This window comes from Procambarus clarkii, chromosome 74 (genome assembly GCF_040958095.1).
Source record: "Procambarus clarkii isolate CNS0578487 chromosome 74, FALCON_Pclarkii_2.0, whole genome shotgun sequence".
In the NCBI taxonomy this organism is placed as follows: domain Eukaryota; kingdom Metazoa; phylum Arthropoda; class Malacostraca; order Decapoda; family Cambaridae; genus Procambarus; species Procambarus clarkii.
Genome location: NC_091223.1, coordinates 17675067 through 17690514, shown reverse-complemented (window position 1 = coordinate 17690514; position 15448 = coordinate 17675067). Strand labels below are relative to the sequence as shown.

The 15448-nt window shown below is 39.8% G+C and overlaps 1 protein-coding gene across 28 annotated transcripts in view; it reads right to left on the bottom strand.

Annotated features, from left to right (window-relative positions):
• Positions 1-3008: 3008 nt before the first annotated feature.
• osa (trithorax group protein osa) overlaps positions 3009-15448 on the bottom strand; it is a 427150-nt gene continuing 414710 nt past the window's right edge. For all 28 annotated transcript variants that reach the window (XM_069313016.1, XM_069313017.1, XM_069313019.1 and 25 more), the window contains 3 exons: positions 10261-10412; positions 6158-6377; positions 3009-5895 (listed from right to left, as the gene is read on the bottom strand). In XM_069313016.1, coding sequence (XP_069169117.1) covers positions 3403-5895; positions 6158-6377; positions 10261-10412 — 2865 coding nt within the window. In that variant the 3' untranslated portion in view covers positions 3009-3402. The remainder of the gene's footprint in view (positions 5896-6157; positions 6378-10260; positions 10413-15448) is intronic.

The following is a 15448-nucleotide window of genomic DNA, read 5'->3' as shown; positions in this document are numbered from 1 at the left end:
TTACACTAATGACATCTTAATTACTCTCATGAAGAGTTGGACACTATATTCTAGTTAATTCACTCCCAAGATGATAGTGTAAGTCTTGCCATAGCCAAATCTTTAAATTATGAATATTAAATACTAAGCTCAAGATTGAATCTAATTTGCATATGTTGCATGAGCAACATATTAGTAAGATGCCATCCAGCCTGACTATGAGTGAGCCAGTTCACGGACACAGGGGAGGCTCCTCCATCTCACTTTAAGCAGCAGTTGAAGTATTTTGCTTGGAAAGGAGCTTTTTAATATTAATACATATTTTTTCAATGGTTTGTCATCAAATGGAGATTATGCTATCACAGCCCTCACCTTTAACCATTCAAACTTGAATTTAGTGCACATACCGCCGAAGCTACAACTCGAGTCATTCATTGCCATATACCATAATATTCCTTAACATACTCTTGACATACCATGACATTTTATTCACGGCAGATCTTTAAATATTTACTCTATCAATCGTCTTTCCTTTCAACTTTTCCTCAAATAAACCAAGCCGATCAAACTCTCTTTAAACCTTCCTTAGAATTTGTCTCCACTTCCAGCTTCTGTTGCTCTTGCAAACATTACATTCACACATCCCCTTACCCCTACCTGCACCTCACAACTACAAAACACTCCAACTACTGTCTGCTCCATGTACAACTCAATCCTTTGATATCTGGATGACACAAACATGAAATAAGGTTGGGAATTATTATAGATGCCATTTGTTTTTAATTTTGCAAAGTTATTAAATTTACACAATTATAGATATAGGGTAAATTACAATGGCATTTCAGTAAATAGTGTATCAAGACAACTTCTAGATAATTAGAAGTTAACCAAGCAAGTCTGAACAAGTTCAGCACCATCATGTATCATCTGCTTCCTCTGCACATTGGTAAACTGCATAAATTATCAATGCTCATCTCGAGTTACAAGATGATTGGACTGGTGCAAGCATGATCAAATTATAAGGTGCAAGATGATTGGATTTGTGCATATCTGATTTCTTCATATATATAGGACTTAAATTCATAATTAAATCATGAAGCTGTATGGTCCTAATGTCAAGGAAATGAACTAGGAGGCAGAGGAATGACTAGGATGCAGGATAAACAATTATAATATCCCACAACCTCTTTTTGTATGGGCGAGTTTGTTACTGCGTTAAATGTATAATGTGGGAAGACGCACACATTAACCCTTACACTGCCCTAACCTTTATTTGTATGCAGGTGATGAGTCACAATAACGTGGCTGAAGTATGTTGACCAGACCACACACTAGAAGTTGAAGGGACGATGACGTTTCGGTCCATCCTGGCCATTCTCAATCGACTTGAGAATGGTCCAGGATGGACCGAAACGTCATTGTCTCTTCAACTTCTAGTGTGTGGTCTGGTCAACATACTTTATTTATAATTACTTATTTTGTGCAAATCGTTATATGCAACGTTTCCCATTAGACTAACTATATCTCGTCATGTGCACCACCATAGAATACTGTACTTTTAAATAGCTGGGCAGTCCATGGGTTAATAACAATTGGGCAGGAGAGCAGACGTTTACGTCTTAACTCCAGGAACCTCACATGAAGACAATAAACCACAATAACTTCACTGAAAATTAAGATGCCCAATGCACAAATCTGAAAATAAAGGCATGGACTGTTTTAGTCCATCTTGGACCATTATCACATCACACAGTGATGACCAAAATTTCATCAGTTCATTTATTTTAAGATTTGTGGGTTGGGTGTATATTTTACATATTTATTATGTGTCGATGTGGGACAAATGAACAGATTTGGAGGCTTATGAAAAGTGATGTACACCCTGTCCTTAACACTGGGTACACGTATAGCTGTGTGGTGTAGGAATAAATTTATTTGTTATTGTGCTTGATAGCTCATTTATTGCAATGCCCTTGTTTATTTTTGAACAGGATAAAAATAATTGTCCCATTGAAAGCTTGGATTTACCTTCATGGTAATGGAGCCGGTGTACTTCGTTAATAATGCCACTTCTACTTCCAGGCACATGTGAACAGCACAGTATTATCTTGCCAAATCACAACAATTTCAGGAGCTAATGACACGATGACATGAACGACAACCCTGCCCAAGCAAACTGGAACTGTGGTTTAGTCATCACATATATGAAGCATATTTTAGAGGCTGGATTCTAGGTTGATTAAATGCAATTTTGACAAATATCTAAAGCAAGTACAATTAACTGACCAATGACAAAAATGACATTCAATATTATCAACATATGAAGCATTCATTTAGTTAACCTGTCAAACACTTTCTACACAAGATGGAATAGAAGTTCATTTATTACTGATTTGCATATCAGACAATGGGACTTGAAAAGGTTCATTCTCATTGAAGTGTTCCTTTCCTAAATAGAAAAAAAAATGGAACCAGCCGAATACAAGTGGATGTTAAGATTTGGGGGTTCTATAGTTACCTTGGCCATGTGAAATTATGGATTCAGCCAATATACTTAATGCACAAAAAGAGATATCCAGAAACCGGTTATCTGTTAGGAACATGGTTTTCTCAATCTACGTACGAGTCGACACCCATTATTAAAAATATCCCTGAAATTGGACTACAACAATTTGTTTGACAAGAATCCAATGTAACTTCTGTAATGGGTTTCCTCAATTTTCAGTATCAGCCATTTAATTTTGTAAACAGATTTGGGCTAAGATCAGGCACTGGTGAACTGTACAACATTCAGAATCGTATATTCAAAAATTAAAAACAAATTTAAGTCTTAATGAATTTTCAGTTTTATAATTAATCTTTAACATAAATTTGTTGTAGACAATAGATAAACCTTACTCAAAATTTAAATATCTTTTAGGCCATTCATAATCAAAACGAGGAAGGCAGGCAGCTTATCTAGTCACGTTACCATAGTTATATAGACCAATCCATATTTAAACAAAAAGAAACAGGATAAGGAAAGACTGTTTCTCTGAATACTTTTCTTTCTACAACTTTCTTTAAATCCAAGAAATACAGCTGAGATGAGTACAGACTTCTGTACATTGAAAAGTACAAATACACAGACTTTCACAGACTTGTTTGCTGGCTACACTCGCACTTTAGAATAATTCACAGACACTGCTTACAGCAGGACACACATCATCTTACTTTAATTACTGTACACAACACTGAGAGTCCTAATGCCTGGTAGGACTCAATATCACTGAGGTGGTCCTTGCAAGGGCCCAGCTGAGACACTATGGGGCCCTGGGACCAGGGGGGGACCCTCGGGGGGGCATAGTGTCACCCCCACCACACAGTTTGTACCACACATGGCTGAGAGAGGCCTACACGCTCACTGGGATTACCCACCCGCTACTAAGACGAGGGATTTGCTGCTGGTGCTTCCATGGGGACTGGAGTAGTTGCCGCCAAGGACTCGCACTTTGAGGTTGACTCAGAGTTTGTGGTTTGGGTGGGGGCAATTGTTGGGGAATTTGTTGGCTTAACTGACAGGGTTAATTGTGGGGTTAATTGTGGGGTAAATATAGGGGTATTTGCTGTGATTGGTGCAGGGATTAAGTTAGGGGTGGGAACTTTGCCTAGGGTGGGTGCAGCAGTGGGGGCCGGGGAAGGGGTTACAGATGGGGCAGGAAGTGAGAAAGGAGCTGGAGCTGGAGCTGGAGCTGAAGCAAGAGCTGGAGCAGTAGCCATGGCAGAAGCGGGGCTGGGGGAGGCATTAGGTTTGTCGTATTCGCTGGATGTGGAGTCATGATTAACTGCCAAGCTGATGGCTGTGGCAACTGAGGCAGATTGAATGTTGTGTACATCTGATGGTGACTTCACATCAGCAGATGCATCTGGAGTTGTGGTTGATTCGGGGGCTTGTGCTGTAGTAGTTGGTGGTGAGGATGGTGGGGAGGGGCAAGGTGAATATTGGGAAAGGTCAGTTTGCACTTGGGCTACATTAAATAACACCTGTGACAACTGAGAAGCAACATAAGTGTCCAATATCTGGCTCATGACCAAAGTTAATAGTCTGTTCTCAGTAGTGGATAACACATGAGCATTGGCCGGTACTCGCGAGAGGTGTACCAAAGTGTTAGCTGACCGCCGCACCATATCTAAACTTGTTCCCATTAGTTCTGGGTTTTCTTTTAAAGCACTGACACCTTGAACATTTGCTACATTCATTGCTGCTGCCTCTGCTTCCTCGATGAAAGCAACGAGTAGAGAAACGCATCCATTTTGCATGGCTATGACTCTGGCAACACCTGAATCTGCTGCAGAGAAGTAGTGTAAGAGGTTTATAGAAAACTCTCGCAACACCTGATCTTCACCACGACACACAAAGCGAGTCAGCTGGCCACACAAGTTATCCAAACGAGTAAATGGTGGTGTTGCCAAAACCAAGTCTGTATTCTGATCAAGCACACAAAGCTTAACCAGCGCCTCTAGAGCAAGACGTTGAGGCGATAACGCAGATTGTATTGAACTTCCACCACCTGGGAATGGATCTTGCCCATATGAGGCAGGACACGTTGCCCAGTGTAGAAGGCCATTTAATAGGGGTCTTGATATCTCTTCAGGGTAGACAGACAGGTCAAGGTTGCCTGCCATATTTGCTAAGGTGACCAATGTATTCTCATGAACATGATGAAGGTAGGGCCACCACCAATGCGTATCAGGAGCAAGGGAGCTGCACCAATCACTCAGGTCAGCCTCCTCATCACGATCGTAATGTGCTGTGGAAGGAGTGCGCTGAGGGTGTTCGTGATGCAACAAGATTGTCTTCCCCAGTAAGGCCAGCAGAGATGCAGACTTACTCATGATATCTTCATTTCCTGGAATGAAGGACAGGTTCCGGATTACTGTACCAACGCACATGACCCTGCGAGCTAGCCAGTCCTGTCCTTCTGTTGTTGTGCTGAGTGATGCTTCATCTGGACTCCATGACTCCTCTTCAAGATCTTCATGCGGTCTTTTAAACCCACCACTTTCCCTTCTAGAGCCACTACTTTCTCGCCTTTCTAATTTTTCTTTAGTGTCCGACTTATTTTCAGATACTTCCTCCTGTTTCACCTCGGGTAACTTATCACTACTTGGTTCCTGTTTCACCACCACACTTAAGTCTTGGGGCACTTCAGTTTCCTTTTTCAACACACAAATCTCCTTTACACTTTTCTTATTGTCACTGTTATCTTCAATAGGTTCCTTCTTTAACTTCTTAAATATTTCATCTAATTTGCTCTTCCTTGAATTATTTACTCTATTCACCCTTTGACTGAAAAGTTTGTCTGTTGACTCATTATCTTTGGAGTTTTCACACTTTTCCCTAGAAATAAGGTCCTCCATCTTTTCCACCTTCTTTTCCTGCATCTCGGCCAGTAAGTCTACCACTTTGTCCTTTACTGGTTCCTCTTTTATTTGCACCACCTCCACTTTCTTTTCTTCCACTATTTCCTGTTTGATTTCCTTCACCACCTCCTCTATTTTCACCTCAATAATTTTTCCGTCCTTTCCCGGTAGTAACCTGGTGAACAGCAAGGGAGGAACCGAACTCTGCATAGTGCAGATTATATGGGCTGTACACTCGCCTCCACCTACAGACCACGTATCTACTCCAGAACTAAATCCCTCCCATTTATCCCATTCCCGAATACCCTCCCGCATGAAGAGTTCTCCATCTCGTTTAACAAATTTCACAATCTTCCCAGTTTTGGTAATGAGAGTGAAGTCTTCCGACCCTTTTAAAACTTCTTCTTTGTTATTCGGGTCATCCTCTTCTAATTTCCCTAGGTCCAACTCGAGGGTAGGTGATGGAGGAGGCCGGAGATACCAAGGTCTATCAGAGTCGTCATGCTGCTCAGCCTGGAACCCAGAACCACAAAAATAAATATTATATATTTATATAACCTATCATATCTCAATGAAACTTTTCAACAAGAAAAAAACCTTAGTAGAAAGAAATTTTGTTGCATCTCCTTTGTGCACATGTTCTTGTACTGTATCTATTTGCTGTTACAACGAGCAAATTATTATTTTTTATAGAATTTGACAGAAACTAACATTTCAATACTTGATGCATTATATGTCAAACAAAGAGATTGCAGCATTACAAACATTGCCATACCTTAACTCTCTTGTTAGCTCCTGTGGCTTCATCATCCCGACCTAACTCAAGTTCTGAGCAGATATCGAACATGTTGATAAGCCCACGTCTTAGATGCTCAATTAGTGCTTCAAGTAAACCTGGCATATGATGCAGGCCAAAGTAAACAACTGTTTGATCATCAAAGAGCAATATGTTTAATACATCTAGGGCCCACGTTACTTCTGCTGCTAAGCCACACCTGCAAATGAAATGTCAGGAAATATATTGGAGACCATACTGGCACACATGGACTCAACTTTGGTGTTAATTTGATCCCATGATAGATTACAATCAATAACATGGATAACCAAGGACTATATTAAATCCCTTACAGTATGGAAAGATGACAAAATTAGTTTGCAATTACCATTTTCCAGTAAATGCTGGACAGCAAGTATAATCTTCTAAAAATTCATAGTCTTATACAGCCCCACACCCATAAATATACACTCCAATATCGGCACCTCACCACAACGAATCTATAGTATACACTGTTCCAGATAATGGCAAGGACAAAAGAACACAGGTCAAAATTTATAAAACAAATGAGCCACAATGATTTAAGAATGTAATCTTTCAGTGAACGATCAGTGAGAACAGCGCATGAGCAGGTCGAGGTGAAAAAATGCACGAGAGCTTGCAAAACGAGGCAGAAGTGACACCCACCCCGAACACAAGCTGGAGTGGCTCTGCCAGAGCTGCACGACAAAAAGCGACAGTATTCAGCACGAGATGCCGGTCCAGAAAAAGCCAAAAAAGACAAAACAGCACTAACACACACAGAGATGACACCCTACGAAGGGAAAGGAAATGGCAGAAAGGTGACCACCAAGAGACTTCATACTGTCGCTGAGAGGAAGACCGCAGGTGGGACACCATCAAAGAACCCACCTGATCACCATACAAGTGGCGATACACACGCATCAGAAAAACCAGACGTGAAGAGCCGAAGAGTAAATTGAACCAGCGAGGTACCTCACTGGCCCGATCTGCTGAAAGAGGCAGAGTTGTGGAAAGACTCCCAGGTTCGGACACCGAGCAAACAGCGCCTGAAAGCAAGGCTGGGCCATTCAACACGGGGCTAGGAGAAGCACTCTTCCTTTATAAGATTTGAGCCAAGCCAGAACCTGGAGCAACAGCTGGACCAGGGGATAAAGGTATATGAACCCCCCTCCAGTCTTTGTATACCACATCCGCATTTCGTTTTTCTTCTAATGTCTTGGTGATTTTGTCATAGCGGTCAAGTAGCTGCAAGAGGCATTATCTTCCTGCTCTAAATCTATGTTGGCCTAGGTTATGGAGGTCATTGGTCTCCATAAAACTGGTGACCTGACTCCTGGTCACTCTCTCAAATACTTTTATTATGTGGGACGTTAGTGCAACTGGTCTATAATTTGTAGCCAATGCTTTGCTCCTTCCCTTGTGTAGAGGAGCTAAGTCTGTTGATTCAAGTGTATTTGGTACCTCCAGTGTCTAAGTTATTCTTCCAAACTACACTGAGTGCCTGTGCTACTGGCACTTTGCATTTCCTTATAAATATTAAATTCCATGAGTCTGACCCCAGGGCCGAGTGCATGGGCCAGTGTCAATTTCTCTTTCAAAATCAGACACGCTCATGTTGATATCAGTTATATTTTCAGGGGTTTGGATATCACGCATAAAGAAGTTGTCCAAATCTTCCACTTTCATGCTGTTTATTGGGGGTGCTAAAACATATCGTCATACTGCTTTTTTTAGGATTTCACCAATTTCTCTCTTATTCTGTGTATGAGCCTTAACATGTACGAATGGGTCCAATAATGGCAGTGGTTTTTGCTTTTTGCTTTTGCATAGGAGAAGAATTTTTTTCTTTTTCATCTCTTTTATTGCTTTCTGTTCTAGTTGCCTTTCTTCAATCTGATATGAATGCTCCAGTCTCTGCTTGATTTCTTCAATCTCCCTGTTTAAATTATTCCTTCTCTGTAGGGAGAGTTGTACCTGCTTAAGCACTTTCTTTTTTTTGTAGTGACATTTGCGTTCTCTTTCTACGTTGGACCTCTTTCTGGCTTTCCGCAAAGGAACATCTTTCAGACAGAGTATAAGCTTCGGAAGTTAGTTTTATCCCTTGTGTGGGATTTTTAATACTTGGAACAATTTCCCATTGAATGTGAGTATGTCGTATCTGAGATCGTAATGTCCCTAATTATGTCTTCATTGTTTATGAAGACCAGATCTAGAATATTGTTGTTCCTAGTTGGCTCTTATCTGCTGGTTGAGTGAAAATGTCACAGAATATAAGTCATTTTCTAATCTGTGGTTGGTTATGTCCAGGTAGATTTTCTGGTATATTATTATTGTTTGCTATTCTCTATCGTATACTAGACAGGTATAAGGTGACAGTACAGTCACCTAGGAAGATAATATCAGGTATTGGGTTTGCCAAATTATCAAGGCTATTCTCTACTTTGTTTATCTGTTTTGTTTATCTATTTTGTTTATATTTATATTATATCCATATTTGCATCATACATTGCAAACCCTGACAGTAATTGTTGAAATCATTGTATGATGACAACCCCATTCCCCCTTGTAATATTCATGACGATAAGTGCATTCACCTAGTACATGTAACCATGAAATGGTAGCAGTTTTTTTTATGGGTCAAGGAGGCCTGGTCGAGGACCGGGTCACGGGGACGCTAAGTCCCAGAATCATCGAAAGATAAGCACGTAAACTCCAGTACAACCACATTAGAGCTATTCACAGTACCCCGTGAGTCAACAACTGATGATAACTTGCAAGGGTTAATATACATTGTGGTTGGCTCCTAATTTATAAGATCACCACTTACTCCAATATCTTGCCTAAGGTAATGTTTTAGGCAATGGTGAGAGTACAAACTGACGTGCTTCAACTTATCAGCCGGCACCGATATTGCACGATTAGTTACTTTCCGAAACACAAATCCTACCAAAATTATAAAATTAAAATGCTCGAGAATTACACACTACAGGTGAGCCAAGTGTACCCATCAATACACCTCAAAAAAAAAAAAAACAATTCGAGTCTCCTGGGGCCCAGGTGAATGAAACACACATCCAAATTCTCTCCCACACTACTTGTTTATCTGAGTCTCAGAGTTAATACCACCACTGTTGCCCTGTTTACCACTTTCATGGGGTGGGGAAGTATCAGCCTGCAGAAAACAATAATTTGTTTTCAAGACATATGAAAGTAAAGCAGCATAGATTAGAGGTGTGTGGAGAGAATACTTTGATAGTGAGATGGATGGTCATGATGCAAGGTGCTAATCTGAACATGATTGCTGGTGTGACAAGTAGGAGTGATAACATTAGTACAGTTTGGTATACTGCATATAAGTGATGAGCACATGAGTATAGTTGGTTTACTGCATCTAAGGAAGTAACAAGAACATCAGTACAGTTTGGTATACTGCATATACGAAACTGATGAGCACATCAGTATAGTTGGTATACTGCATCTTAGAAGTCATGAGAACATTAGTAAAGTTGGTATAATGCATATAAAATAGTGATGAGCACATCAATAAAGTTAGTATACAACATCTAAGTGATGAGCACATCCGTACAGTTGGTATACTGCATCTAAGGAAGTGATAAGAACATCAGTACAGTTTAGTATACTGCATATAAGAAAGTGATGAGCACATCAGTAAAGTTGATACACTGCATCTAAGGAAGTGATAAGTACATCAGTAAAGATGGTATACAGCATCTGAGAAAGTGATGAGCACATCAGTAAAGTTGATACACTGCACCTTAGGAAGTGATAAGTACATCAGTAAAGTTGGTATACTGCATATAAGAAAGTGATGAGTACATCAATAAAGATGGTATACTGCATCTAAGGAAGTGATGAGCACATCAGTAAAGTTGGTATACTGCATATAAGAAAGTGATGAGTAAGGACCTAGCCAGAAGGCATGAGATAGTGATACTATGCCTGAGAATTAGTAGAGTGCAAATGAAGTGCGAGATACTTACACTACCGGTATCTTAAGATCACATCTCATGAAAGCTATCAATACATATAAACTGTAATACTAGTACATGTTATCTCACCTGAGGGACATAAGAAGCCTCCAGGGATCACAAGTCTGGAGGTCCGAGCGAGCCATCCGCTTCCTGCGCGCCAGCACCGGCAGCACCGCCTCCACACTATCCATGGGAAACTGGTGTTTCCCGGGATAAGCACTGTACATACTATTCCCACACTGCAAGAAACAAATCATTCAGACAATGCTTGTACTAACACACACAAGAGATCAAACTAACATGATGCATCAAATGAACAAATCCACAAGGGTAAAGTTTTTAACCCTGTCGAAGCTCAGTCGATTAAGGCAGTGTCTGGGATGCTCCCGGACGCAGGTTCGAATCCTCGTCACAGCCCTTGTGGATTTGTTTAATGCTTGTACCAAACTCCCAATGGAGAAATTATTTACTAGACTGAGAAACAAAGACAAGACCCTATGTAACGGTGCAGTACGAGATGCATGCACTCAAAGAGTCTGCAAGAATTTTAGTACTAGTGTATAATTTAGGAAAATACATGTGTACATTAGGAATTAGTAGATATTTGAGTATAATTTATTTAGATTATATTAACCTTAAGGATGGTAATTTTAATTATGTACTGTATATTTGCATTTTAACATTTCAAAATAAAGAATCCTGACAAACAATTACTGCAACTGACAACTATGGAATATGGGATTGTCAACAAACCATATTTGAAGGTAGTTCATGCCTAAAAATACTATAAGGTATACCAGTGTGTTATTTAGGCTGAGTTTACACCTATCATACAATTAATCATATCTGTCTTTGGAACTCTTCCTTCAGTGAATCATAACATCTTAAGATCTGTAGTGCACGTGCTACACCAGAACTCGTCTCAGCAGTTTAATAACAACAACATTACAAAAACTGGCAACTTAAGCTCCAATGATTACAACAAAGATTTCTGAGCACAACACAGTTCAGAGTGGCCATCAATACCATCACATATGTTTGTGATAAAGTTATAAAGAAGAATTCATTTGTATTTCAATCTTTAGTTGGTATCACCTTGAGGTGTTTTCGGGGCTTAGCGTCCCCCCGGCCCAGTCCTCGACCAGGCCTCCTGTCACTCCAAGACATTATATATATATATATATATTAGGTAATGGTTATGTCTTCTCACAGACATAACATGGGATAAAAACTCACACTTGTGTATTTGTGAGATTTATGGAAAGAAATTACACCAAGTCTTTCGCACTCTCCCGAGTGCTTCGTCAAAGTCTGAGTATGTAGTTAAGATCAGACTTACATCTCAATGTCTAATGAGCTTATTAGACATTGAGATGTAATGAGATTTTGTTCATCTATCAGCAAAGAGCCAACACGAGAGTGTAGTACAGATAAACCATGACAATCAAGCAAAGCATGAACTTGGAAACTGTCAATATTATGCACAGGGTGTATATAAACATGGACTATTAAGTAGAACTAATGGATCGTGCAAATATAATTACCCTAGAAATTGTAGAAATACCCTAAATATGGACACAAATCACTCTGATAATTGAAAATATTTCCACCCAAACCTGCAAAAATTCACTAAACAAGATGGAATGTTTAAAAGGGACTGCCTAAGATTTCTTAGCAAAGGAACCGAGGGATTAAAATAAAAAGAACGCCAATACAAATACAGCGACACCCATATACATGACAGATTTTTTTTAGTAAAAGGATATTAACACCAAGTAAAATACCCAGCACTTTCACAAATACGACAACATCACAAATACACCAACATACAAGAGATATCAAAACTTGCAAAACAAATGCCATTTTATAACTGGCCTCCTAAATGAGGCAAATGCAATGTTTGCAGTTTAACTGAAACTCATACTAAAGACTATGATAACAATCAGATAAGGGTACTGGAGTACAATCTATTCAGATGTGACAGGAAACACAGGCTACAAGGTGGGATCGTCTTTACACCAAAGACACACTCATCTGCTCTGAGCTGCTAACACCACAAACAATATGGTGGAAGTTGTGATACTCAAAATTGGAATTTTAAATGTGGTGATTCACCTGGTACATAAATCACCAAAATCAAATCCTCAGTGGTTTAAAGACCAATTTATGAAAATAGAATACTGCTTAGAAAACCTCACAAACCCTGCCGCAAACATCATCTTGGTTGGTGATTTTCAACATGTAAAATGAAAAAATGTGGCAAATCCAACTATACAGTACCAGAGACAATCCCAGGAAGCAATCTAAATGAAGTCACACACAAATGACCTCTTGCAGATGTGTGACAAATTTGTTTTAAACCAGCAATTAGTAGAAACAACTAGAAAACACCTAAGAAGTTATTTTTGCAAACAATGATGAAATGATTAGGGACAATGATTACAAATAAATATTACTCGGATCACAACCTAATCAAAGTTCAGACGAGCCTGGGCTGTAAACCTGTGCAGCACATCTCAAACCCAAGGAATTCAGCAAATTAAATTTTAATAATAAACTGATTACCTGGGAACAAATAAACAAAGACTTCACAGAAATATGCTAGGAAGACCTGATTGATAATGGGCAAATTAGTTCCATCTTATTTATCTTGAGATGTTTTCGGGTCTTAGCATCCCCGTAGCCTGGACCTCAACCAGGCCTCCTTTTTTGTTACACACCCCCAGGAAGCAGCCCATTGCAGCTGTCTAACTCCCGGACTGGGAGCCGGTCGGCCAGAGCGGACAGCACGCTGGACTTGTGATCCTGTGGTCCTGGGTTCGATCCCAGGCGCCGGCGAGAAACACTGGGCAGAGTTTCTTTCACCCTGTTACCTAGCAGTAAAATAGGTACCTGGGTGTTAGTCAGCTGTCACGGGCTGCTTCCTGGGGGTGGAGGCCTGGTCGAGGACCGGGCCGCGGGAACACTAAAAAGCCCCGAAATCATCTCAAGATAACCTCCCAGGCCTGTTCATCATCATCTTCATTGCACATTTTTACTAAGACTGCCTGCCCCCAATAGTTACCCAAACCTTTTCATTCAAACAAACCCCAATTGGATAACAGGCGATTGTTTTATCTATGTTTCCTTTATAGATGGAGAAAAACCACTAAACATCTCAAATGTTCAAATTCTATCCTAACAACAACAAGGAAAGCTTTGTAGAGAAATATAAATGATCGAGCTCAAACTTCAAGAATCATTTTAAATCCAGGAGAGGCAACAAGAGCAAAAGGTCATAAGTGTAATAGAGAGGAATCCAAAATACTTTTTCTCTTATGCAAACTCTAGGACAAAAACTACATCCAGCATTGGGCTCTTGCACAAAGGTAATGGAACTTTCACAGACGATGACATGAGTGAAATACTACAGTACGATTTTATTTGCAGTGAACTGCTGAATACATAGAAGATCCATGATCCAAACAAATTCTTTATGAATATGACACCAACATTGAACCATGTCACCGTAACCCCACTGCACCTTGAAGTAACCATAGACAGCATGCCCATGAACTCTGCACCAGTCCTAGACTTCAGGAATTCTATATTTACCAAGAAGTGCAAAACACCACTATCACAGGCCCTTAACATCTTTTGGAGACAGCCTACCAACTGACGTTAACTCCGACATACTTAAAACTGCAGAGATCGCACCACCTCACAAAGCAGGTAGTAAAGCAGATGCAAAAAATTATAGCTCTTACATCACACATTATAAAAATCTTTGAAAGAGTGCTAAGAGAATCATAAATCATGTGGAATCTCAGTACTGTATCTACATAACCTTAGACAACATGGGTTCAGAACAGGGTGCTTCTGCCTCTAACAATTGCTAGATCACTAACTGTGACATAGCCTTAGGTGCCATGGAAGACTAACAAAAAATACACAGACTTTGCAAAAGCTTTGCAAAACCAAAAGACTTTGCTAAAAGGAATTACTGCCAAAGTAGGAAGATGGATCTTTAGCTTCCTAATGAAATGTATACAGTGTGTAACAGTCAACAAAGTAAAATCCAGATCATCCACCGTGAAACGCTCAGGCTCCAACGGTACTGTGCTTCCTCTGGTCCCTTTTCTCATCCTCTTATCAGACACAGACTAGGATAAAAACTGTGGTACTCTAACATCTTTGGCCAACAACACTACGATTTTCATAGAAGCAGACAATATTTAGGACAGCAAACTTCCAATCTGATATTAATCAGATCTTTCAATAGGTCACAGAAAATAACATGTTTAATGAGGATATATTTCAGCTACTGCACCGTGGAAAAAAAAAAAAGGGAAAATATCAATATAGAAACCCAAAATATAAAATGCAGTCAAACCTCATTATTGTAAGAAAAGGCAATGTAATAGATTTGGGAGTAATCATGTCTGAAGACCTAACTTTCAAAGAACACAATAAAATATCTTTCACAACTAAGAAAAATGAGAGGTTGGATAACAAGAACCTTTTAAGCAACAGATGCCATACCAATGATACGTTTCAAGACATTAATGGTCTCTACGAGTGAAATATTACAGCACCATTCAAAATTGGAAACAACTGCTGACCTGGTGAGCATGCAAAGATCTTTTTACTGATAGAAATGACTCAATAAAACATTGTAACTATTGAGATCACTTAAAAATTATAATTCTGTATTCCTTAAAGTGCAGGCAGGAGAGATGCAAAATAATTAACATTTAGAAAATACTAAGACTGATCCAAAATTTACACATAGAAATAGCAGAACATGAGATCAGAAGGCATGGCAGGATGGAAAACAGCCTCGTTGAAAAACAAAAGTTGAACAGGTGTGCTGAGTGAGGACTATCAACATTAAAGAGCCAAAGTTTTTTAACACTCTCCTCCTACACATAAGGAAAATAACTGGCTGACTTCTCAGTGTTCAACAGAGAACTTGATAACCACCTTCAAAGGATACCAGGCTGTGAATCATATGTCAGGGTGAAAGCAGCTGTGTAGAACAGCCTAGTTGACCAGACCACTAACCAGATGGGCTGGTCAGAGCGCCAAGTCGTAGGGACACCAATCCTCAGAATCAGCGAAAGGTAAACAAAAGGTAATACTATAAATCATACTCGCTTGCATAATTGACAGGCTGTCACTTTTCCATCCGTGCGTCATCAGTTACGTTAGGTTCGGGCAATTTAGTACATCATTTTTGTGGCCACTTGACAGGACGGGCTGCTTCACCCATCTATCCATAATCATTTTATTTTGA